General features: G+C 38.9%; 1 protein-coding gene across 4 annotated transcripts in view; it reads left to right on the top strand.

Moving 5' to 3' along the window:
* The window catches only part of DNAI7 (dynein axonemal intermediate chain 7), an 86980-nt gene that overhangs the window by 19306 nt on the left and 40663 nt on the right, over positions 1–27011 (top strand). For 3 of the 4 annotated variants that reach the window (XM_034936157.2, XM_057299485.1, XM_008954303.4), the window contains 5 exons: positions 15236–15320; positions 17872–17963; positions 21028–21129; positions 21982–22119; positions 26653–26799. In XM_034936157.2, coding sequence (XP_034792048.1) covers positions 15236–15320; positions 17872–17963; positions 21028–21129; positions 21982–22119; positions 26653–26799 — 564 coding nt within the window. The remainder of the gene's footprint in view (positions 1–15235; positions 15321–17871; positions 17964–21027; positions 21130–21981; positions 22120–26652; positions 26800–27011) is intronic. The other variant, XM_055095844.2, reaches the window with a different exon arrangement.

Here is a 27011-nt window from a genome sequence, read left to right on the forward strand (position 1 = left end):
ATTTTTTAGTAGAGATGGAGTTTTACCATGTTGGCCAGGCTGGTCTCAAACTCCTGACCTCGTGATCTGCCCACCTCAGCCTCCCAAAGTGCTGGGATTACAGGTGTGAGCCACCACACCCAGCCTTCTATTGGATATATCTTAAGCAGTGATGGATATACTTCAACGAGTACTGTGAAAGTTTTATTTTAAGGATCATATACTTGAAAGGACAATATTCACAGCTATTTAAACTCATGATAAAAAGTTTTCAGTGACACCTTAAAAATGTGTAGAGCCGGGCGCAGTGGCTCATGCCTGTAATCCCAGCACTTTGGGAAGCCAAGGTGGGTGGATCACTTGAGGTCAGGAGTTTGAGACCAGCCTGGCCAACATGGTAAAACCTCATCTCTACTAAAAATACAAAAAATTAGCCTGGAGTGGCGGCAGGCACCTGTAATCCCGCTGAGGCAGGAGAATCCCTTGAACCTGGGAGGCGGAGGTTTCACTGAGCCAAGATTGTGCCAGCCTGGCATGACAGAGCGAGAGTCCATCTCAAAAAAAAGAAAAGTTTAAAAGCAAAGCATATAGTTCATCCACTGCAATGGGAAGGAAGGCAGACAAAAATATAGATAGGCTCAAAGATTTGGTGTGTAAAGATTTTTCTCTTCTGAAAACTTCTATTTTTTCAGTGACATAAGAGGTAAAGTCAGCAGCTGAGAGTAGAGTGGAAGAGAGGATTTTGGAGGTTTGAAGTGAGAATGAAATAGTTGTGGGAATTCTGGACACTGCTTAGAGTCTATTTTTTTAATTTATTTTTTAAATTTTATTTTTTCATAACTTATTGAGGTACAGGTGGTATTTGGTTACCTGAGTAAGTTCTTTAGTGGTGATCTGTGAGATTTTGGTTCACCCATCACCCGAGCAGTATACACTGCACCATATTTGTAGTCTTCTATCCCTTGCCCTCCTTCCACTCTTCCCCACAAGTCCCCAGAGTTCATTGTGTCATTCTTATGCCTTTGTGTCCTCATAGCTTAGCTCCCACACATCAGTGAGAACATACAATATTTGGTTTTCCATTCCTGAGTTACATCACTTAGAATAATAGTCTCTAGTCTCATCCAGGTCACTGCAAATGCTGTTAATTCATTCCTTTTTATGGCTGTGTAGTATTCCATCATATATATATGAGATATATATATCCCATATATATGATATATATCCCATATATATGATATATATCCCATATATATGATATATATAATATATATATCCCATATATGATATATATATCCCATATATATGATATATATAATATATATATCCCATATATATGATATATATATCCCATATATATAGGATATATATATCCCATATATATGATATATATATCATATATATGATATATATATCCCATATATATCATATATATATCCCATATATATCATATATATCCCATATATATCATATATATATCCCATATATATCATATATATATCCCATATATATGATACATATGATATATATGGGATATATATATCCCATATATGGGATATGTATCATATATATGATATACATATCCCATATATATGATATACATATCCCATATATATGATATACATATCCCATATATATTATATACATATCCCATATATATGATGTATATATCCCATATATATGATGTATATATCCTATATATATGATATATATATCCCATATATATGATGTATATATCCTATATATGATATATATATCCCATATATATCATATATATCCCATATATATATCATATATATATCCCATATATATATCATATATATCCCATATATATATCATATATATCCTATATATCATATATATATCCCATATATATATCATATATATATCCCATATATATATCATATATATATCCCATATATATATCATATATATCCCATATATATCATATATATATCCCATATATATCATATATATATCATATATATCCCATATATATGGGATATATATGATATATGTATCCCATATATATGATATATATATGATATATATATCATATATATCCCATATATATGGGATATATATGATATATGTATCCCATATATATGATATATATATGATATATATATCATATATGATACAAATGCAAATGCAATAAAAACAAAGATAAATAGCTGGGACCTAATTAAAGAAATTTTGCATGGCAAAAGAAACAGCAGAGTAAACAGACAACCGTCAACGTGAGAGAAAATCTTCACAATATATACATCTGACAAAGGACTAATATCCAGAATCTGCAACGAACTCAAGCACATCAGTAAGAAAAAAACAAACCCATCAAAAAGTGGGCTAAGGACATGAATACACAATTCTCAAAAGAAGATATACAAATGGCCAATAGATGATATATATATGATATATATATTCCATAAATATATGATATATGTATTCCATGTATATGATATATGTATTCCATATATATGATATATATATTCCATATATATGATTATATATGATATATATATTCCATATATATGGTGTGGTATATATATGAATGATGTGGTGTATATATATATGATGTGGTATACATATGTGTATATATATGATGTGGTATATATATGATGTGTATATATATGATGTGTGTGTATTATATGATGTGTGTATATATATGATTTGTGTGTGCACGTGTGTGTGTATATATATATATCACAGTTTCTTTATCTACTTGTTGATTGATGGGCATTTGGGTTGGTTCCATGATTTTGCAATTGTGAATTGTGCTGCTATAAACATGTGTGTGCAAGTGTCTTTTTTGAATAATACCTTCTTTTCCTCTGGTTAGATACCCAGTAGTGGGATTGCTGGATCAAATGATAGTTCTACTTTTATTTATTTAAGGAATCTCTACACTGTTTTCCATAGTGGCTGTACTAGTTTGCATTCCCACCTGCCTTCTGGAAGTTTTTCCTGTTCACCATATCCATGCCAACATTTAGTGTTTTTTTTTTTATTTTTTGATTATGGCCATTCTTGCAGGAGTAAAGTAGTATCACACTGTGGTTTTGATTTGCATTTCCCAGATCATTAGTGATACTGAGCATTTTTTCATATGTTTATTGGGCATTTGTATATCTTCTTTTGAGAATTGTGTATTCATGTCCTTAGCCCACTTTTTGATGGGTTTGTTTGTTTTTTTCTTACTGATGTGCTTGAGTTCGTTGCAGATTCTGGATATTAATCCTTTGTCAGATGTATACATTGTGAAGATTTTCTCTCACGTTGTGGGTTGTCTGTTTACTCTGCTGACTGTTTCTTTTGCCATGCAAAAGTTCTTTAATTAGGTCCCAGCTATTTATCTTTGTTTTTATTGCATTTGCTTTTGTGTTCTTGGTCATGAAATCCTTGCCTAAGCCAATGTCTAGAACAGTTTTTCTAGTGTTATCATCTAGAATTTTTATAGTTTCAGGTCTTAGGTCTAAGCCCTTAATCCATCTTGTGTTGATTTTTGTATAAGGTGAGAGATGAGGATCCAGTTTCATTCTCCTACATGTAGCTAGCCAATTATCCCAGCACCATTTGTTGAAAAGGGTGTCCTTTCCCCACTTTATGTTTTTGTTTGCTTTGTCGAAGATCAGTTAGTTGTAAGTATTTGGGTTTATTTCTGGGTTCTCTATTCTGTTCCATTGATCTATGAGCCTATTTTTATACCAGTACCACACTGTTTTGGTGACTATGGTCTTATAGTTTGAAATCAGCTAGTGTAATGCCTCCAGATTTGTTCTTTTTGCTTAGTCTTGCTTTGGCTATGTGGACTCTTTTTTGGTTCTGTATGAATTTTAGAATTGTTTTTTCTAATTCTGGGAAGAATGATGTTGGTATTCTGATGGGGATTGTATTGAATTTGTAGATTGCTTTTGGCAGTATGGTTATTTTCACAATATTGATTCTACCCATCCATGAACATGAGATGTGTTTCCATTTGTTTGTGTTGTCTGTGATTTCATTCAGCAGTGTTTTGTAGTTTTCCTTATAGAGGTCTGTCACCTCCTTGGTTAGGTATATTCCTAAGTATTTTATTTTATTTTTGCAGCTATTGTAAAAGGAGTTGAGTTCTTGATTTGATTCTCTGCTTGGTTGCTTTTGGTGTATAGAAGAACTACTGAGTTGTGTACATTAATCTTGTATCCTGAAACTGCTAAGTTCTTTTATCAATTCTAGGAGCTTTCTAGGGTTTTCAGGGTAAACTATCATAGTGCCAGCAAACCGTGACAGTTTGAGTTCCTCTTTACCAATTTGGATGCCCTTTATTTCTTTCTCTTGTCTGATTGCTCTGGCTAGCACTTCCAGTACCATGTTGAAGAGGAGTGGTGAGAGTGGGCATCCTTGTCTTGTTCCAGTTCTCAGAGGGAATGCTTTCAACGTTTCTTTATTCAGTATTATGTTGGCTGTGGGTTTGTCATAGATGGCTGTTATTACATTAAGATATGTCCCTTTTATGCTGATTTTGCTGAGAGTTTTAATCATAAAGGGATGCTGGATTTTGTCAAATCTTTTTTCTGCATGTATTCAGACGACCATGTGATTTTTGTTTTTAATTCTGTTTATGTGTTGTATCACGTTTGCATATGTTAAACCATCCCTGCATCCCTGGTATGAAACCCAGCTGATCATGGTGAATTATCTTTTTGATGTGTTGTTGAATTTGGTTAGCTAGTATTTTGTTAAGGATTTTAGCATCTGTGTTCATCAAGGATATCGGTCTGTAGTTTTCTTTTTTGGTTATGTCCTTTCCTGATTTTGGTATTAGGGTGATGCTGGCTTCATAGAATGAATTAGGGAGGGTTCCTTGTTTCTCTATCTTGTGGAATAGTGTCAATAGAATTGGTACCAATTCTTCTTTGAATGTCTTGTAGAATTCTGCTGTGAATCTGTGTGGTCCTGGACTTTTTTTTCTGGTAATTTTTAAATTACCATTTCAATCTCATTGCTTGTTATTGGTCTGTTTGGAGATCTAATTCTTGCTGATTTAAGGTAGGAGGGTTGTATTTTTCCAGGAGTTTATCCATCTCTTCTAGGTTTTCTAGTTTATGTGCATAAAGGTGTTCATAGTAGCCTTGAATGTCTTTTGTATTTCAGTGGCGTCAGTTGTAATATCTCCCATTTCATTTCTTAGTGAGATTATTTGGATTTTCTATCTTCTTTTCTTGGTTAATCTTATTAATGATCTATCAATTTTATTTATCTTTTCAAAGAACCAGCTTTTTGTTTCATTTATCTTTTGCATTTTTTTGATTCAATTTCATTTAATTCTGTTCTGATCTTGGTTATTTACTTCCTTCTGCTGGGTTTGGGTTTGGTTTGCTCTTGTTTTTCTAGTTACTTGAGGTGTGACCTTAGATTGCCTGTTTGTGCTCTTTCAGATTTTTTGATGTAGGCATTTAGGGCTATGAACTTTCCTGTTAGCACCGTCTTTGCTGTATCCCAGAGGTTTTGATAGGTAATTTCATTACTGTCATTCAGTTGGAAGAATTTTTCAATTTTCATCTTGATTTCATTTTTGACCCAATGCTCATTCAGCAGGTTATTTAATTTCCATGTATTTGCATGGTTTTGAAGGTTTCTTTTGGAGTTGATTTCCAGTTTTATTCCACTTTGGTGTGAGAGAGTGCTGGATAAAATTTCAATTTTCTTAAATGTATTGAGGCTCATTTTATGGCCTATCATATGATCTATCTTGGAGAAAGTTCCATGTGCTGTTGAATAGAATGTGTATTCTGCAGTTGTTGGATGGAATGTTCTGTATATACCTGTTAAGTCCATTTCTTCCAAGGTATAGTTTAAATCCATTGTTTCTTTGTTGACTTTCTGTCTTGGTGACCTGTCTAGTGCTGTCAATGGAGTATTGAAGTCCTCCATTATTGTTGTGTTACTGTCTGTCTTGTTTCTTAGGTCTATTAGTAATTGTTTTTATAAATTTGGGAGCTCCAGTGTTAGGTGCATGTATGTTTAGGATTGTGATATTTTCCTGTTGGACAAGGCTTTTTTTTTTTTTTTTGAGACGGAGTCTCGCTCTGTTGCCCAAGCTGGAGTGCAGTGGCGCAATCTCGGCTCACTGCAACCTCTGCCTCCTGGGTTCAAGTGATTCTCCTGCCTCAGCCTCCCGAGAAGCTGGGATTACAGGCACCCACCACCACACCAGGGTAATTGTTGTATTTTTAGTAGAGACAGAGTTTCACCATGTTGGTCAGGCTGGTCTTGAACTCCTGACCTCAGGTGATTCACCCCCCTCGGCCTCCCAAAATGCTGGGATTACAGGTGTGAGCCACTGGGCCTGGCTGGGACAAGGCCTTTAACCATTATACACTATCCCTCTTTGTCTCTTTTAACCACTGTTGCTTTAAAGTTTATTTTGTCTGATGTGAGAATAGCTACCCCTGCTCGCTTTTGGTATCCATTTGCATGAAATGCTTTTCCACCCCTTTACTTTCAGTTTATGTGAGTTCTTATGTGTTAGATGAATCCCCTGAAGGCAGCAGATAGTTGATTGGGGAGTTCTTATCCGTCTGTGGTTCTGTATCTTTTTTTTCTTTTTTTTTTTTTTTTTTTGAGACAGAGTCTTGCTCTGTCACCCAGGCTGGAGTACAGTGGTGTGATTTCAGCTCACTGCACCCTCCACCTCTAGGTTTCAAGTGATTCTCTTGCCTCACCCTCCCAAGTTGCTGGGATCACGGGTGCATGCCACCACATCCAGCTGATTTTTGTATTTTTAGTAGAGACAGAGTTTCACCATGTTGGCCAGGCTGGTCTTGAACTCCTGACCTCAGGTGATCCCCCTGCCTTGGCCTCCCAAAGTGCTGGGATTACAGGAATGAGCTATCGCTCCTGGCCTCTGTGTCTTTTAAGTGGAGCATTTAGGCCATTTATATTCAATGTTAGTTTCACTCTTGTCCATGTGTAGAGACCACCAAACAGGCTTTGTGTGAGCAATAAAGCTTTTTAATCACCTGGATGCAGGTAGGCTGAGTCTGAAAAGAGAGTCAGCGAAGGGAGATATAGGGGTAGGGCCGTTTTATAGATTTGGGTAGGTAAAGGAAAATTACAGTCAAAGAGGGGTTGTTCTCTGGCAGGCAGGAGTGGGGGGTCACAAGGTGCTCAGTAGGAGAGCTTTTAAGCCAGGATGAGCCAGGAGAAGGAATTTCACAAGATAATGTCATCAGTTAAGGCAGGAACAGGCCATTTTCACTTTTTTTGTGGCGGAATGTCATCAGTTAAGGCAGGAACCAGCCATCTGGATGTGTACGTGCAGGTCACAGGGGATATGATGGCTTAGCTTGGGCTCAGAGGCCTGACATTCCTGTCTTCTTATATTAATAAGAAAAATAAAACGAAATAGTGGTAAAGTGTTGGGACAGCGAAAATTTTTGGGGGTGGTATGGAGAGATAATGGGCGATGTTTCTCAGGGCTGCTTCAAGCGGGATTAGGGGCGGCGTGGGAACCTAGAGTGGGAGAGATTAAGCTGAAGGAAGATTTTGTGGTAAGGGGTGATATTGTGGGGTTGTTAGAAGAAACATTTTGTCATGTAGAATTATTGGTGATGGCCTGGATATGGTTTTGTATGAATTGAAAAACTAAACAGAATAAGAGAAGGAGAAAAACAGGTATTAAAGGACTAAGAATTGGGAGGACCTAGGACATCTAATTAGAGAGTGCCCAAGGGGGTGCAGCGTAATTACTTGCTTGGTTGGCAAGTTTTTGGGCTCGATCCTTGAGTTTTTTATGTTGTCATACACTAGGCCAGATTGATTTAGGTAAAAACAACGCTCTTCATTTAAGAATATACGGAGTCCTCCTTTTTCAGCAGTGAGTAAGTCAAGGCCTCGGCGGTTTTGGAGGACAACTGCAGCTAAAGAGTCAACTTGGGCCTGGAGGACTGATAAAGTCTGTGGGATGTCTGTGATGCTAGCAGAGAAGTCATTAGAGAGGCTATGGAAGGTCGTGACAGAGGTTGAAATGCCTGCTATTCCAATACTGAGAGCAATAGTGGAGGCAGAAAGTCTTAAACTGACAAGCACGGGAATTAGTGGAATAACTCTTTTTTGTCGTGTCGGTGTCAGAGGGGAACAGGGAGCTCTTCGGTCCTATTTGCAAATTGAATTTTGGGAGTAAGGAAAACTAGTGTGCATGTACCTGTCCAATTAGCAGGTAGACACATGTAGGTAGAGGATCCACAGAGGAAGAAGAGACCTTGTGCGAGGCAAAACTGGAGATGCAAACTAAAAAGATGAGAAGGAGTGCTGAAAAAGGTGTCTTGTACCTAGACTCCTAGGGATCCAGCTAAGGCGGCAGCCGTCAGAGGTTGTAATGGGAACTGATGAGGTAACTGTGTAGAGGGGGAGGTTCGATTTTCATCGTGTGTGAGAAAACGTCGAGTGTCTACGAGCAACCTTTCACTGTTATTTTCGGGGCTGGGTATAAGTAAACAAGAAGAGGGCTTTGGAGATGAAGAGTAAAGGAACATCGAGAAGGTGAAAGGTTACCCAGGGGAATTCCAGTGGGTCTTTGACGAGAGATACATAAAGGAGCAGCCACAGGAATAGTAGTTTGTGTTGTGAGGGGTCCAAATATGTGGGGAGTAGAGTTGATATAAGGAGAAAGGTGTTTTAAGTAAGTGCGGAGGAGGGTGGCAGCTTGCTGATGTCAAATGTCTGGGGAGGTCTTGCTGGACCTGTCTAGAAAGTAAATGAGTTCTTCAGGAGGGTAAAGGTGAGGGCTGTTAAAGGAAGTTCAGAGGTATAGGGAGACAGGAGATGTTGCCTAGTCTGCATGTAAGGCGGGGACAGCTGTGTAGGCACTGGAAGAAAGGGAAATGCAAAGCCAGCGGTTGTTCGCTAAGGAGGGATTAGAAACGGCTAGGAGAGAATGAGTAAAGTTGATAGTATGGTGGAGATAGCTGGGGAGAGGTAGAGGGTGGCATAAGAATGGGAATGATAATAAGAGTGAGTATAAAACTAAACAATAGAACTTCATCAGGGTGGAAGTATTGGAGGGTCCCCTGCCAGCAAAGATCATCTATCCACTCTAAGAGGGAGTTAAGAGTTGCCAGTCCTGGGCGGGGGCAAATCCTCGAGCTTGATGTGTAGGGAAGGGAGGGGGACTGAATAATCCCTGAGGAGTAGTAGAATAGCAGATGGAACACTGAGAAGTTATTTCCTTGAGGATAGATTTCCACAATGGAAAGGAAATGAGAGGTTCTAAGAGGTGGGCTGGTGGCTTGTACTATAGCATAGCCTGCCTTTCTTTGGTGGTGTGTGGCGATTAGGCCTGGTGAAACTGCCATCAATAGACCAAGTGTGTTCAGGGTGAGGAACAGGAAAGGAAATATGGGGAAATGGGGTGAATGTCAGGTGGATCAGAGAGATACAGTCATGGGGGTCAGGTGTGGTATCAGGAATACTGTGGGAGGCTGGATTGAAGTCTGGGCCAGGAACAATGGTAATTGTGGGAGACTCAACAAGAAGTGAGTACAGCTGAAGGAGCCAGGGAGCAGAAAGTATATGCGTCAGGTGGGAGAAAGAAAATAGATTTTGGAAGTTATGAGAACTGTAGAGAGTGAATTGAACATAGTTTGTGATTTTTAGGGCCTCTAAAAGTATTAAAGCAGCGGCAGCCGCTGCATACAGACATGAGGGCTAGGCTAAAACAGTAAGGTCAAGTTGGACAGAAAGGCTACAGGGTGTGGTCCCGGCTCTTGTGTAAGAATTCTGACCACACTAACCATGCCTAGGAAGGAAAGGAGTTGTTGTTTTGTAGAAGGGATTGGGGTTTGGGAGATTAGCCGGACACGATCAGCAGGGAGAGCACATGTGTCTTTATGAGAATTATGCCGAGATAGGTAACAGATGAGGAAGAAATTTGGGCTTGACTGAAGTAATGGGGGCTGTCTGTGAAGCTTTGCAGCAGTATAGCCCAGGTAATTTGCTGAACCTGATGGGTGTCAGGGTCAGTCCAAGTGAAAGCGAAGAGAGGCTGGGATGAAGGGTGCAAAGGAATAGTAAAGAAAGCATGTTTGAGATCCAGAACAGAATAATGGGTTGTGGAGGGAGGTATTGAGGATAGGAGAGTGTATGGGTTTGGCACCAGGGGGTGGATAGGCAAAACAATTTGGTTGATAAGGTGCAGATCCTGAACTAACCTGTAAACCTTGTCTGGTTTTAGGACAGGTAAAATTGGGGAATTGTAAGGAGAGTTTATAGGCTTTAAAAGGCCATGCTGTAGCAGGCGAGTGATAACAGACTTTAATCCTTTTAAAGCATGCCATGGGATGGGATATTGGCATTGAGTGGGGTAAGAGTGATTAGGTTTTAATGGGATGGTAAGGGGTGCATGATCAGTTGCTAAGGAGGGAGTAGAGGTGTCCTATACTTGTGGGTTAAGATGGGGAGATACAAAGGGAGGATGTGAAGGAGGCTCTGAACTGGGGGAAAAGGCAGCATTGAGGTGTGACTGTAGCCCAGGAATAGGCAGGGAAGCAGATAATTTAGTTTAAGTGTCTCGGCCTAACAAGGGAACTGGGCAGGTGGGGATAACTAAAAAGGAGTGCTTAAAAGAGTATTGTCTAAATTAGCACCAGAGTTGGGGAGTTTTAAGAGGTTTAGAAGCCTGGCTGTCAATACCTCCAACGGTTATGGGGGCAAGGGAAACAGGCCCTTGAAAAGAAGGTAATGTGGAATGGGTAGGCTCCGTATTGATTAAGAAGGGGACAGACTTACTCTCCACTGTGAGAGTTACCCAGAGCATCTGTGATGGTCCCGTAGGCTTCCGAGGCAATTGGGCAGTGTCAGTCTTCAGCCGCTAAGCTGAGAAGATCTGGGAAGGAGTCAGTCAGAGAGCCTTGGGCCAGAGTTCCAGGGGCTCTGAAAGTGGCTGCCAGGTCAGTTGAACAGTCCAATTTTCAGTGGGGTCCTGCACAGATGGGACACAGCTTAGGAGGAATCCTGGGCTGTAGGCATTCCTTGGCCCAGTGGCCAGATTTCTGGCACTTGTAGCAAGCTCCTGGGGGAGGAGGTTCTAGAGGAACCCCAGCAGCTGCGGTTCAGGCGTTTGGAGTTCTTGTGTGCTGGAGATATGGCTGGGGTTTGTCTCACAGTGGAGGCAAGGAATTGCAACTCAGAGATACATTGCTACTTGGCTGCCTCTACTTTATTATTGTACACCTTGAAGGCGAGGTTAATTAAGTCCTGTTGTGGGGTTTGAGGGCTGGAATTTAATTTTTGGAGTTTTATTTAATGTCCGGAGCGGATTGGGTAATAAAATGTATATTGAGAATAAGATGGCCTTTTGACCTTTTAGGGTCTAGGGCTGTAAAGCATCTCAGGGTTGCTGCCAAATGAGCCATGAACTGGGCTGCGTTTTTTATTTGATGAAAAAGAGCCTAAACGCTATCTGATTTGGGATAAAGAAAAAGGAGCATTAACCTTGACTATGCCTTTAGCTCCAGCCACCTTTTTAAGAGGAAATTGCTGGGCAGGTGGGGGAGGGCTAGTCGTGGAACGAAACTGTAAGCCGGACCGGGTGTGAGGAGGGGAGGTGATAAACGGATTATAGGGTTGAGGAGTGGAGGCTGAGGAAGAATTGTGACCTAGCTCGGCCTGGTGAGGAGGGGAGAGGTCAGATGGGTCTGTAGAAAATAGGAAGACTCAGCGACGCGTGGGGTTGGGACTGAGGGGACAGGCGGGAGGGAAAGAAGGAAGACTTGGGATGAGTTGCACTGGGAACAGAGACTAGGGAGGGACTGATGTGTCAAAGAATGCCTGGACGTCAGGCACCTCAGACCGTTTGCCTATTTTGTGACAAGAATTATTTAGGTCTTGTAGGATGGAAAAATTGAAACTGCCATTTTCTGGCTATTTGGAACTACTGTCAAGTTTGTATTCGGGTCAAGCAGCATTGCAGAAGAAAAGGCATTTAGGTTTTAGGTCAGGTGTGAGTTGAAGAGGTTTTAGGTTTTTAAGAACACAGGCTAAGGGAGAAGAAGGGGGAATGGAGGGCGGGAGCTTGCCCATAGTGAAGGAGGCAAGCCCAGAGAAAAGAGAGAGTAGAGACACGGAGAGAAGGGGTGGGGGGTTCTTGCGCCCCAGAAAAGTGGAGAAGGGGTAGAGACACGGAGAGAAGGGTTGGGGGATTCTTGCCCTTTAGAAAAGCGGTACTTGCTGCTAAGGGTGAAGGAGAAGGGGCTGGGGGTTTCTTGCCCCGCAGAAAAGTGGAGAAGGGGTAGAGACATGAAGAGAAGGGGTCGGGGGTTCTTGCCTCCCAGAAAAGCGGAGAAGGGGTAGAGACACGGAGAGAAGGGGTTGGGGGTTTCTTGCCCTCCAGAAAAGCGGTACTTGCCGCTAAGGGTGAAGGACCAAGGCAGGCGTCCTTGCATGGTCAGACACCTCTGAAACATGGGTGAATAATCAGGCAGGCATCCCCACGTGATTAAACACCAAGGGAAGACTGTCTTTCCAAGTCAGTGACCAGCACCGGAGTTTTGGGTCAATGGATAAAACGCGTCTCCTTTGTCTCTACTAGAAAATAAAAGGAACTGAAATTAAGAGAAGGGAGAGATTGAAGTGTGGCACCAAGATTGAAAGGAGAAAGAGGTTGAGGGATAGTGAGAGAGGTTGGAGAAGAGAGTAAAAAGAGGCCGCTTACCAGATTTAAAATTGGTGAGATGTTCCTTGGGCTGGTTGGTCTGAGGACCCGAGGTCGTAGGTGAATCTTTCTCATGGAACAAAAAGCAGGACAGGGGATTGATCTCCCAAGGGAGGGCCCCTGATCCAAGTCACGGCACCAGATTTCACTCTCGTCCATATGAAGAGACCACCAAACAGGCTTTGTGTGAGCAATAAAGCTTTTTAATCACCTGGGTGCAGGTGGGCTGAGTCCGAAAAGAGAGTCAGCGAAGGGAGATAGGGGTAGGGCCGTTTTATAAGATTTGGGTAGGTAAAGGAAAATTACAGTCAAAGAGGGGTTGTTCTCTGGCAGGCAGGAGTGGGGGGTCACAAGGTGCTCAGTAGGAGAGCTTTTAAGCCAGGATGAGCCAGGAGAAGGAATTTCACAAGATAATGTCATCAGTTAAGGCAGGAACAGGCCATTTTCACTTTTTTTTGTGGTGGAATGTCATCAGTTAAGGCAGGAACCGGCCATCTAGATGTGTACGTGCAGGTCACAGGGGATATGATGGCTTAGCTTGGGCTCAGAGGCCTGACAGTTAGTATTGAAATGTGAGGTACCGTTGCTTTCATCATGCTCTTTGTTGCCTGTATACTTTGGTTTTGTTTTTTTGTTTTTGCTTTTAAACTTGCGTTTTTGTTTTATAGGTCTTGTTTCTGAAAGGAGTGTCTCCCTTTCCCGCTTGCGCAATTGGGGCACTCACAGTATTTGGGGTGTCTCCCAGGTCGTCCAGGAGCAGATCGCTCCCTTCACAGGGTCTGTGGGTCCTCTTGGGATTGCTGGTTTGTTCTTGTAGTCAATCTGGAGCTAAAATTCACAATCTGAAGTCTATTTTAAAATTATGTTGATAAATTTGAGCCCATGTGTGTTTTTCTCTGATAAGGTTCAGCTGCTCGTATTGCTAGCACAGAATAAATGCAAAGTTGAGTTTCACTGGAACTATGATTTAGCCAGCTGAGCTTTTTAGAGGAAGAGGAGGATAGAGGAAGTGGAGGTATATAAATTAGTGATAAGGGCGATGAACTGTGAAATCTAACCTGGGAAAGGAAGAAATGAAGGTGGAAGGAGGTGGATGAACAGTGAAAAAGTGGTAGAGGCAATGGATTAGAGATTCCAGTGGAGCTAATGGGGTCTATGAGTATCTTAGAGAAGGTGAACCAAAAAGAGAAGATCCAAGAGTCTATACATCCCAAGAATTAACCACTCTTTCTATGAATTCTTCTTAAATGTAGATGGTGCTCTTCTTTTTAGCTTTCCCCTGTGAAAATGGAGGAGAGGTCGTTATCACAGAAATTGCTTTCATATCTGCTTATGTAGCACTGACCTTTGCTAAACCTCAGTTCTACAATTCTAGTGCCTGCAAGAATTGCCTGAATGATCTACCAGCATTTTGTACTAATTATATGTAAGTTATTTTTAACAATTCTTCATTCAAATTCACCTGTTCTGGACTGCCATTCTCCCTCTGTGAGACTCTCTCCTCTTTCCTCTCCTTGCCTCCAATTTTAATCATTACTAAGTAAGTTAGCTTATAAAATATTTATTGGATCTTCTCTACATTTCCAGGGCCCACTGACCTTGTTGGCCCATCCAGTGCCCATTCAGCTCCCTATCTTGCACCTTCATTTCCCTCTTTTTGGGATATCTTCCCTTGAATGTTAAAATCCTTTGGCCACAAATTTAGATGCCATCTATACTATAAACACTCTGCCAGGACTTCAATTTATTGAATTGTGTTAATTGTTGCCAAAATGGTATCCTCTTTATGTTTTTTTCTCCAATACCAGGTTAATTTTCAAAATTATATTCTTTATAGCCACAGCCCTTCTCAAAAACTTTTAGGAGTTTTCCATTTCTCCTAGAATAATGTCCAAACTCTTTAGCCTTCTTTCACATTCTCATTTTCTTCACCACCTCTTCTTGGAGTCTTTCCAGGGCCCACTGAACTTGTTGTCCATCCAATGCTCTTTCAATCCCCTATCTTGTACCTGCATTTCCCTCTTCTTGGAATATCTTCTCTGAATGGTAAAAATCCTTTGAGCACAGATTTAAATACCACCTACTCTATAAATATTTTACTTGCTCCTCACTATTGAAAGTAATCTCTCCTTCTTCCAAGCTTGCAAAATAGCTCTCTGTATACCTGTTAGTCATAAGAATACTTTTCAATTTTATAAGTGTAGTTTTCAAACTGCTTTTACATATGTTTTACTTTATTCTCTACAACAAGATGAGGTTTTCTTTAGCACCATTTTAAAGATATGGAAACTGGGAATGAGAATTATTTAAATTGCACGTACTTGCCACTGTCACCCTTGCCTTTGAATAATTTATATTCTTATTTTTCTTGTTCCCAGACTTTGTCCTTCAGTGCACTGAGTCAAAGCTTTACACTAACAGGCAGTCTTATTTGTTGAATGAATGCATGAAAGGCTGGTTTTATGAAAGCAAAAATGTTTTTCATAATTAGTATTTGAAAAGATGTGTTTTTCAAGTAACTTGCATGTTAATAGCTTTTTTTATGATGTGGCCTTTGTTAAGTCTGGCAGTAAGAAAAAGAAAGTCACCAAAGCTGAACGATTGAAGCTGCTACAAGAGGAGGAGGAGAGACGACTGAAAGAGGAAGGTACAAAATAAATAGTGATACTATTTACCTATACAGGTAATAGTCACGATAGGTTGGTCTTTTGTAGTAAAGTCAATATTTTTTCAAAGTTCTTTAATTTTAAAATTTAATCTGTTTTATAATAGGTATCTATCATTTAGAAAGTATCCAGAAAGATGTTAGTACATGCCAGTCTCTTTCAGATATATATTGAATTAGGGTTGCCAGAGATAAAATACAAGAACCCAGTTAAATTTAACTTTCAGATAATCACATGGATAATTTGGGATAATTTGCCCCATGCAATACTTGGGACATACTTAACTTAAAAAAAAATTGTTATAAATAAAGTTTTGGTGCCGCAAAAGAAATAGCACTCGAATATAAAATTTTCTTTTTATTTCTCAGCAAGGCAAGGTACTTCTATAGAAGGGTGCACTCTCACCAATGGAGCAATGGTGGGTGCACACTTGGACAAGGGAGGGGAAGGGGTTCTTATCCCTGGCGCATGTGGCCCCTGCTACTGTGTCATTCCCCTATTGGCTAGGGTTAGACCACACAGGATAAACTAATTCCGATTGGCTAATTTAAAGAGAATGATGGGGTGAGCGCTTTGGCCGGATTCAGGGCAGAGCAGGTAGCAGGTAATCGGAATGAGTTAGGGTGGAGCAGGTGATCAGAATGAGTTAGGGTGGAGCAGGTGATCAGAATGAGTCAGGGTGGAGTCAGTAATCGAAAAAGGTTGCTTTACGAAGAAGTTAAGTTAAAAAGTAGAAGGCAAAGAATTGAACATACTGACATATTAATTCTTTGAAGAGAAATTTAGAATTCATATTCAACAAATGTTTATTGTTCATCTAAAATTCAAATTCAACTGAGCATCCCATGTTTTAATCTGCTAATTCTGGTAACCCTATCTTGAAGTGTTTATATTTACTGATGAAATTAGGAGCATTGGAATTTTAAAAGACCATGTATATTTTTATTCTTTTATAAAAATAAAAGAATAAACAAAACAAAAAAAAGAAATTAGGAGCATTGCTGCTGTTTGTTCAGCAAAAATTCTGAAACTCAAATTCATTAAATGTGGGAAATATAAACTAGCAAGAAATACATAGAGCAGCCTAAATTTTTACAGTTTTATCATATTTATTTGCCAAATTTAAAATACTAATTTTATTTGTTAAAAAACTAATTAAACATTGATAAAAGTGTTTATTAATTAAAGTACCAAAAAGTGATTTTTAAAATCTGAGTATTTAGATAGAGGTTTTTAAAAGACTGTTCTCAGGTTCCATATTGACTTTTTATGTATAATTTTATACATCCTTTTTTTTCGGTGACTCCTGATACAAATACAATATCAGGATCTATATCTTGGGGCATGTTTTATTTATATTGGATTAAACTTATACTCTTCAATATGTACTTCACATTTTGTTTTTAATAGTGAGAGCAGGAGAAGATTAAGGTAATTGCATCAGAGATGTAGATGTCACAAGATTATGGAAGTCTTCTGAAGGCTTGACTTCCTCTTCATTGCCATGATAGGTCTGCCATACCTTATTGGTAAAAATCACTATTGGATTGCTATAAACCTTTTGGAGAAGAAAAATATTATTGTGGCTTATTTTTTATTTTTTTATTTTTGACCACAAAGTTTGACTCATGTTACTTTCTTTCTTTCTTTCTTTTTTTTTTTTTTTTTAGGGAAATGGGAATTTGTCTCAACCTTTATTTTGACACATTCAGCAGGAGATGATGGATGTTTTAAATTACTCTTGATAAGAAACTATCAGTAGGAGTTATTTTGTTTCACAGATACCTGGCAGGTCAAAAACATACTCAAATTGAATAAATATTCTCAAATTAAGTAGGGGAATAGTAAGGCTGAGTAGCTCCTGCTGCAGAGAGGAAGCACATCTAAAGCTACAGTGAGTGCTCAAGGGAGACACTCCTACATCATTTCCACAAGAAGCAAAGAAGAGACAATGGCTGGGAGTCATGTGTCTTTATAGTAGCATGATTTATAATCCTTTGGGTATATACCCAGTAATGGGATCGCTGGGTCAAATGGTATTTCTAGTTCTAGATCCTTGAGGAATCACCACACTGTCTTCCACATTGGTTGAACTAGTTTTCAGTCTCATCAACATTAGTGTTCCTATTTCTCCACATCCTCTCCAGCACCTGTTGTTTCCTGACTTTTTAATGATCGCCATTCTAACTGGTGTGAGATGGTATCTCATTGTGGTTTTGATTTGCATTTCTCTGATGGCCAGTGGTGATGAACATTTTTTCATGTGTCTGTTGGCTGCATAAATGTCTTCTTTTGAGAAGTGTCTGTTCATATCCTTTGCCCACTTTTTGATGGGGTTGTTTGATTTTTTCTTGTAGTTACTGTCTTGAAGAAAGGAGAACTGACACTTTTCTCATATCTACCACGTAATAAAGACTGTGACTTCTATAAAAGATTCCACCACTACATCTTGAAAATATTAGGAGTAATTTTAAGGGCTTAAAAATACAGTGATCTATTCACTGAGAAAAAAAATTTTTTTTGGTTCTTTAGAGGAAGCCCGTTTGAAATATGAGAAAGAAGAAATGAAAAGGCTTGAAATACAGCGAATTGAGAAAGAAAAATGGCATCAACTTGAAGCAAAAGTAAATAAGCATTAATAATGTTCTTAATGAATACTTAAACTATGGCTATCAGATTTATTGTCATTTAATGTCCTTCTCAGCCCATAGCTACCAGTAATATTTAGGCCTACATGAACTTAATCGTACCATAGAATAAGTGACATTGTTATCCAGATTTCACAGATGAGGAAATTGAGGCATAGAGAAATTAAGCATCTAATCAGTGGCATAGCTAAGACTTGGATCTTTTTTTTTTTTTTTTCTTGAGATGGAGTCTCGCTCTGTTGCCCAGGCTGGAGTGCAGTGGTGTGATCTTGGCTCACTGCAAGCTCCGCCTCCTGGGTTCACGCCATTCTCCTGCCTTAGCCTTCCGAGTAGCTGGGACTACAGGTGCCTGCCACCACACCTGGCTAATTTTTTGTAATTTTTAGTAGAGATAGGGTTTCACCTTGTTAGCCAGGATGGTCTCCATCTCCTGACCTTGTGATCCACCCGCCTCAGCCTCCCAAAGTGCTGGGATTACAGGCATGAGCCACCATGCCTGGCCGCCAAGACTTAGATCTAAACAAGTCTTGCTGCAGAGCCTATGCTTGTAACCTTTAAGCGTACATGAATCTGTTGTATAGACAAGATAACAGGAGCCAAAAAAAAAAAAAAAAAAATTCAAAATATTCAAATTCTACCTCTCCTTTTTTAGTTTCACTTCTCTTTTTCACTAGAATCTTTTAGATCAGTAATTCTGAAATATTCTGGTCTCAGGACAAAACTCCATTACTATTAAAAACTGAAGACCCTCCAAGGAGCTTATGTTTATGTGGATTACATCTATCAATATTTACCATATTAGAAATTAAAACTAAAAAATTTTAAACTGCTTACATTAACAGACATTACATGTTGATAAAAAGAAATTTTATTAAACATAAGTAAATACATGGATATTTTTAAAGAAACAACTATTTTTTTTAAATTAAGGAAATGAAGGCATTGTTTATATTTTAAAAATTTATTTGATATCTGACTTAACAGAAGACAGCTGGATTCTCATATCTATTTCAGTATTCCATCTGTTGCAATATGTTGTTTTGTATGAAGCATATAAGGAAAATCTGGCCTTATACAGATATGCAATTGAAAAAAAGTAATATTTTAATAGCTTTTCTGATAATTGTGGATATTCTTCTTTGATACTGTATCAAAACTTTTTTTTTTTTTTTTTGAGACGGAGTCTCTCTCTGTTGCCCAGGCTGGAGTGCAGTGGCGCAATCTCTGCTCACTGCAAGCTCCGCCTCCCGGGTTCACGCCATTCTCCTGCCTCAGCCTCCCGAGTAGCTGGGACTACAGGCACCCGCCACTGCGCCTGGCTAATGTTTTTTGTATTTTTAGTAGAGACGGGCTTTCACCGTGGTCTGGATCACCTGACCTCGTGATCCGCCCGCCTCGGTCTCCCAAAGTGCTGGGATTACAGGTGTGAGCCACTGCGCCCGGCCAAGTTGTAGTTTCTTAATGTGGAATATGAAACCACATCAATCAACTATTCATACTCTGTTATTTTAAAACATTGATCCATCTTACCCTCTGAATAGATCTTGTTTTCATACATGATTTGGCATTATCATGTGTTGCTCGCTTGAAAAGTTTTGGTTTACTGAATTATTTGCTTCCAAATGTTGATGTAATTGATTATTCATTATCAAAAATCACATACATTAGTATAATCACCAACCAAATCAGAAGATTTTTTCATTTTTTTTTTTTGAGACAGAGTCTTGTTCTGTCACCCAGGCTAGAGTGCAATGGCATAATCTCGGCTCACTGCAACCTCCACGTCCCAGGTTCAGGCGATTCTCCTGCCTCAGCCTCCTGAGTAGCAGAGATTACAGGCACCCGCCACCGTGCCCGGCTAATTTTTGTATTTTTAGTAGAGACGGGGCCAGGCTGATCTCAAACTCTCCTGACCTTGTGATCCATGCGCCTCTGCCTCCCAAAGTGCTTAGATTACAGATGTGAGCCACCACACCAGGCCCAAATCAGAAGTTTTTAAAGATCGGAATACTTTCAAGCTTACAGTGATAGATACAAGTTTTCTAAAATTTGAATTTTTGCCTGAAAGCTTGAATTTTATCATTGGCAACAGCTATTTTGAGTTGTATCCTTGAAGTGACACACTCCATTCATTCATTTTTGAGAGAATGTCTACCAAATTAGTCAAATAATTGCACAAGTGATATTTCTCAAGACAGTATTGTCATTCGATATGCAGCAGAAGAGCTTTATGCTGACTTCCCATTTTATCCAACAGGATATTAAAAGACATGTACTTAGGGTTCAGATTTAATACAATTAATAATTTTCACGTCTTCATCGGGGCATTCTTTTTTTTTTTGTAACGTGATTTAGAGTCTTGCCCTGTCATCCAGGCTGGAGTGCGGTTGCGCGATCTTGGGTTAGTGGAACCTCTGCCTCCAGGGTCAAGCAGTTCTCCCCCTTCAGCCTCCTGAGTAGCTGGGATTACAGGCACACGCCACCATACCCGGCTAATTTTTGTATTTTTGGTCGAGACGGTGTTTCACCATGTTGGCTGGTCTCGAACTTCTGACCTCAAGTGATCCGCCTGCCTCAGCCTCCCAAAGTGCTGGGATTACAGGCGTGAGCCACCGCGCCCGGCCCATCCGAGCATTCTTTTGTGAAGCTGGCTCCTTCCCTTCACCTCTCCCCCTAGAAGTAGTACAGTTTGGGGTCACTGTCTGATTTGTGCTAAGACATCAGCACTTTCACACCATCTTGCACAATCAGTGCAAATAGATACATGATGAAAAAGTCAAATAATGTTAGTATTATTATGGAAATAGATTTGACCTCACAGATCCCAGGTTTTAGGTACCCATCAAGAGTCTGTAGATCACACTTTGTAAGCCACTGTTTCAGATGAAACCTTTTGGAGATATCAGTTATATTCAAACTAATTTTAATATTCATTTTGAAACTGCAGTTATATATTTAGCCACGTCAGTTTTAGATGCTACTTGTGAAACATAAAGCTAAAATTAAAGAGCTGATCAATGTATCTGTCCTTGTGCAACAGGATCTAGAAAGGAGAAATGAAGAACTTGAAGAACTTTATTTATTAGAGAGGTGTTTTCCTGAAGCAGAGAAATTGAAACACGAAACTAAATTGCTTTCTCAGGTAGGACTGATTTCTCTTTTTTAGCTAATACCTTTGTCACCACAAGAGGGAGGTGTAGTCCAATTTTGATGCCAAGAAAAGAAACTAAATTTTTCTGTTTTAAAAAACCCTCTCATCTGACAAATTGATTGCTTATGGCAAAGTAAACTAACATAACTTTATAGAAAGCTATTTGTCAGTAATAATGTCCTTGAAATGTTTATGTTCTTTGACTCTGACTCAATTGCTGGGAATGTATACTTGGAAATTATGCTAAATGAAAACGTAAAAGCTTTGTGCTTAAGGCAATCTAGTCTTGCTCAAAACTGCATAACTTTGGAAATAATATAGGTGAATATCAGGAGAAAAATGAAAAACTATTATAATATGGCTAAAGATTGTGGTATAATCAAGTGAAAAATTCTAAGTACAGTACAATATGATTACAAATGTGAAATTTGCATAAACTACAAAATGAATGGAAGGCCTCGTACTAAAATGCCAGTGGCAACTAGACATTAGTAATAACTTGGGAAGTAGAAATTAGCCTAAGTGTTGGCCTTTGCAAATAAGCAGCTCTATGATTAGAGAGGAAAACTAAGCAAAACAAAACTACTTATAAATAATGCTTTAAAAATAAAAATGTGAAAGTATTTTAGTGCTTCTATGTATCTGAATATTAAGGATTAGAAATTACTTGGATAAAGAAGAATTTGGTTATTTTAGAGCTCTCTCAAGTTACTGGTTAAAGCCATCATGTTTTTATCTAAGTTGGTTAAACTAGGTTATAAAAATTCACCTTCAAAAAAGAAGTCATTTAATCTTTGGTTGAATCTTCATCAATGTGAACCTTTAAACATTTTTATTCCACAGTGGAAGCACTACATTCAATGTGATGGGAGTCCTGATCCTTCAGTAGCCCAAGAAATGAACACGTTTATTAGTTTGTGGACAGAGAAAACAAATGAGACTTTTGAGGAAGTGATTGAGAAGAGTAAAGTAGTGCTAAATGTAGGTATTTATGCATTTTCCTATAAACTGGCTATTACAAATAGTCTGATATTAACTCAAAATAAAAATAAATTAATATATCATTTGCCAAGTAATAACACTACTGCTTTTGAACCCTTAGCAAAAGAAGTAATTGGTAATCTTTTCATTTTCTTTTTTCTTTTTTACAAGTCCTAAGAATTCCTTGCCATATTAGCTAAGGTCAGCATATCATAAAACATTGATTATTTGTCTGTCTAATCAAGAAAAAAAAATCAAGCTGCATGCATTCATGTAGATAACTCGGGTGGGGGTAGTGGGTAATTTTATCCTCAGTTGGAATATCCACTGTTCAGTAATTTAGTACACATGATTTTTCATGTTTACTAGGTGCCAGGTATACACTCTGTTAGACAATGGGGGTACAAAGACAAATGAGAATATTCTAACTTTTGTTCCTGCAAATAGGATGGTTAGACTAGCCTGAGAAGCTGCCACTTTACAATGCACTTAAAAATACTGGGGGAAAAAAAACTAATTTATTAAAAAAAATTTAAATTCATTGCTCTAATCAAAAAAAGTAAGGTAAAACCTTAGAGGCCATAAAACAATCCAGAAAGTAAGAAAGTCTTGAAGCCAATGGCTTCACAGCTAACTAGTTAGTGGCTTAGCTAGCTAACTGCTATGGCTTAGCATTGGTTCAAAGGGCCATCAGGAGGCAAAGCCTAGAGTACATACAAGGTGGTAAGTTGAACCAGAGACTCCTATATGGCTGGGAGCCTCAAAAGATATTATGGATAACAGGAAAAATTTATTGTGCAAAAGGAGAGAAGATGTGTTTGGCTTATCTTTAGCTTAGTGAATAAGAAACAAAAATGTCTCCACTAAGAATTTTTATTTATTTATTTAATTTATTTTTTGAGACGGCATCTCGCTCTGTCACCCAGGCTGGAGTGCAGTGGCGTGATCTCGGCTTACCTCAACCTCTACCTCCTGGATTCAAGCAATTCTCATGCCTCAGCCTCCCAATAGCTGGGATTACAGTCATGTGCCACCACACCTGGCTAATTTTTGTATTTTTAGTAGAAATGAGGTTTCACCATGTTGACCAGGATGGTCTCAAACTGCTGACCTCAAATGATCCACCCGCCTCAGCTTCCCAAAGTGCTAGGATTACCACTGCACCTAGCCAAGAATTTTTAATCAGGAGTGAATCAAAAGTTGGATTGGAAAAATTTACCAGAAGACAGCACAGAGACAGATAGAAAATATGAAAGAGCAGTTGACAGGCATGTATGATAGAGTAAGAAGGACTAAAAAAGAAAAGAAGGGATACAGAAGAATGGAAGAGAGACAATATTCAAAGAGATAATGGCTGAAAATTTTCCAGAATTGATGAAAGATGTGAATCCTCACATTCAGGAAGCTCAAGAAATTCTAAGTAAAACGAAAAACTAGGGTTTATACTTTTAACACTTCTGACACCAAATGTATGTGGGGTTTTCTCATGCCAACCAATTATCCAACTCTCCAGATTCCTATTGAGTGTCCTTCGATCCAGTGCTGGTACTGAGTACTTAGAGCTAGTGCAGACCCCAGTCCCACAAAACTGCCCTTTCCTTCACTTCCAATCACAAGTCCCAGCTTGTCACCTGTACTTCTGATCAGCCTGTTATAAATCAGCCACAAGCCATTGGTCAGGTTATTTGCTATAATGGCTCACAAAACTCAGAGAAACATTTACTCGCCTTTACTGGTTTATTATAAAGGATATTACAAAGGATACAAGTGAAAAACTAGATGAAGAAATACAAGGGGTGAGGTCCGTAGGGAGGAGTGTAGAGCTTCCGTGCCCTCTTGGGGCACACCACCCTTCCAGCACCTCAATGTGTTCACCAACCAGAAAGTTCTCCGAACCTCGTTGTTTGAGTTTTTTATGGAAACCTCATTTATGTAGGCATGCTTGATTAAATCATTTGCCATTGGCATTTAAGTTCATCTTCATCCCCTCTCCCCATCCTGGAGGCTAGGGAGTGGGGCTGCAAGTTTCAGCCCTCTAATCACATGGTTGGTCCCTCTGGCAATCAGCCCCCATCCTCTGAGACTCATCATATTAGCATAAACTCAGGTGAGGTTGAAAAGGGCTTATTATAAATAACAAAAGCTGTTTCTGTCATTACTATCCCTCAAGAAATTCTAAGAAGCTTGTGCCAGGAACAGGGGGCAGAGACCAAATATTTATTTCTTTTTATGTCACGTCAAGTTAGGATAAATACATTCACACTTAAACACACTTATATGATAATAGAAACTAGAAGGAATTCACTACTCTTATTCTTATTATTATCCTTTAATGCTTTTTTGGTCCACTTCCTCACAGTTGTATGCTTCCTGTCATTGCTGCTATAGTTTAACTTCTTCATGTTGTCATAAGAGGGTAGAACTGTAGACTCTTTTAAGCTCATACCATGCATTGCGTGATTTAATCTAAACAAGATTATAAGAGTCATTTAACAAATAAACATAGATTGTGATTTGCTTACAGTCCACTATGAGACCTTAGATGGACCTTACTCTGACTTTCCGTAGGCCCAAGGAGTCTCCCGTGCAGTCTGAGCTATTTAAATGCCTGTGGATTAATCATACAGTGTTCTTGCTACTACACATCCTGTCTACCAGAGAGGCTGCCATGGCATGACGTCAGCTTAGGAATCTGGTACTTTGCAGTTAGCAGGGAGGCAGTGGGAAGTAGTACTAGAGTTCACCAGTGATGAGCTGCAAGGGACATCTTCCTGTTACAAGAATGAGGAGTCAGAAGTAGAAGTAATAGCAAAAACGATGAGAAAAGGATAAGTTCAATAACACAGGAGACAGAAGAGGGGAGTAATCACAGCAATAGGAAAGGAAGAAAGCAGAAAGCTGCAGAAAAGTGGAGTTGGATAGCAGTAACAGAAGGAAATGGCCCCGTAGTAAACACCAATTTCCAAATTTTCAAATTTATTTAATAAACTCTTATATAGTGCTTAATCTATGCCAAGCTTTGGAAATATTGGCTTTCTGAGTTCTCATAATAACACTAGAAGATAGGTACTAAAAACCCCATTTTTCCAATGAGGAAATTGAGGCAATAACTTGCCCAAGACCACACTGCTAGTTGAGAGGTGGCCAGGATTGAAGCCCAGCATTCTTGCTTGAGTCCATACTACCCTACGCTACGATGCTGCCTGTCTTAATTCAGAAAATTTCTATATATTATCTGTGTTAGTGTTCAGAATTTAATTCTGCCACTTACTAGTTGTTCCTTCATCACACTGTGCCTCAGTTTCATTATCTGTAAAATATGCACAATAACAATATCTACCTCATAGAGTTATAATGAAGAATGAATGTATTAAAACATATACAGCATTTAAAACAGTTCCTGGTGCATTGTAAGCATTCAGTAAAAATATTAGTAGTTCTCTTCCATCTCCTTCTCCTGATTGTTGTTACATTTTGTTGTTTTTTCTATTATCTCTCAGTCTTAGGTAATGACAAGTTACTACTCGTTTATTAACTTGCTAATGAAAGCTCTGTCACACATAGTTAACTGGTAGATCCGAGGGTTTAATTAGATTCAGAGCCACCATTTTCAGCAAGAAGGCATCATAGGTTATGTTGTGTTCTTCATACTGCATCCTATCAGAAGCCATATGATGTTCCATTATTAATTTTTTTTTTTTTTTTTTTTGGAGACAGAGTCTCACTGTCTCCCGGGCTGGAGTGCAGTGGTGCAATCTCGGCTCACTGCAAGCTCCGCCTTCCAGGTTCACACCATCCTCCTGACTCAGCCTCCCGAGTTGCTGGGCCTACAGGCGCCCGCCACCACAACCGGCTAATTTTTTGTATTTTTAGTAGAGACGGGGTTTCACTGTGTTAGCCAGGATAGTCTCGATCTCCTGACCTCATGATCTGCCCGCCTCGGCCTCCCAAAGTGCTGGGATTGCAGGCATGAGCCACTGCGCCTGGCCTCCATTATTAATTTAATGATGCGAATTTGATCACATGGTTAAGGTGTTTGCCATTAAATCTCCACATTGCAAAGTACATTTTCCCCAATCGGAGGTCAAATACTTTGGCACTGGGACAATTATGTGTTCCTCAACAGCTTTTCTCCTAATCATTTAGGTAGCCATTGAGGATCTTTATCTGAAGCAGTTATTACACTGGGGATTGAAAAATGGTGATTTGCTAAGTGATCATTGCATCTACATTAGATAGATGGCATTCTTCTGTAAAGAACTGGTCTTTCTTCACCCCACCTTCCCCCTTCATTTCTGAACGTCTAACACTATAGACTCTTGGATTTTTATTTATTCAGTGTGTTATAATTAATTTTAAGGGAGTTTGGGAGGAAATTTTTATGATCTTAAATTACAGAATAAATACAGGAAAGGTTTCTATATGTTTTGCTAAGGATGTGTTCCTCAATTCAAAAGGGATAAAACATTCCCTTTTTCACTTGTCCTTGACTATTTCTCTGAGAATTAATGCAAATATTCTTTTACTTTACAGTTAATTGAGAAATTGAAATTTATTTTATTGGAAACTCCACCATGTGATTTGCAAGATAAAAATATAATACAGTACCAAGAATCAATACTACAACTGCAGGACCTCCTTCATCTTAAATTCGGTGTAGCCACAGAAATACTTCTCAGAGTAAGTGTGATATTTTGCTTATATATTAAGTTTTATAAGAGCTAACATTTTATGTTATAAAATAATACAGTATTTTTTAAATTGAAAAATGAAGAGATTATGGAAAAGTTAGCAGAATAATTTAGAGTACATATATTTATCCAGATTTAATAACTGATAATATTTTATTTTTAAACATAATTTATTTTGTTTTGTTTTGTTTTTTAGAGATA

This window comes from Pan paniscus, chromosome 10 (genome assembly GCF_029289425.2).
Source record: "Pan paniscus chromosome 10, NHGRI_mPanPan1-v2.0_pri, whole genome shotgun sequence".
NCBI classification, from domain to species: Eukaryota; Metazoa; Chordata; class Mammalia; order Primates; family Hominidae; genus Pan; species Pan paniscus.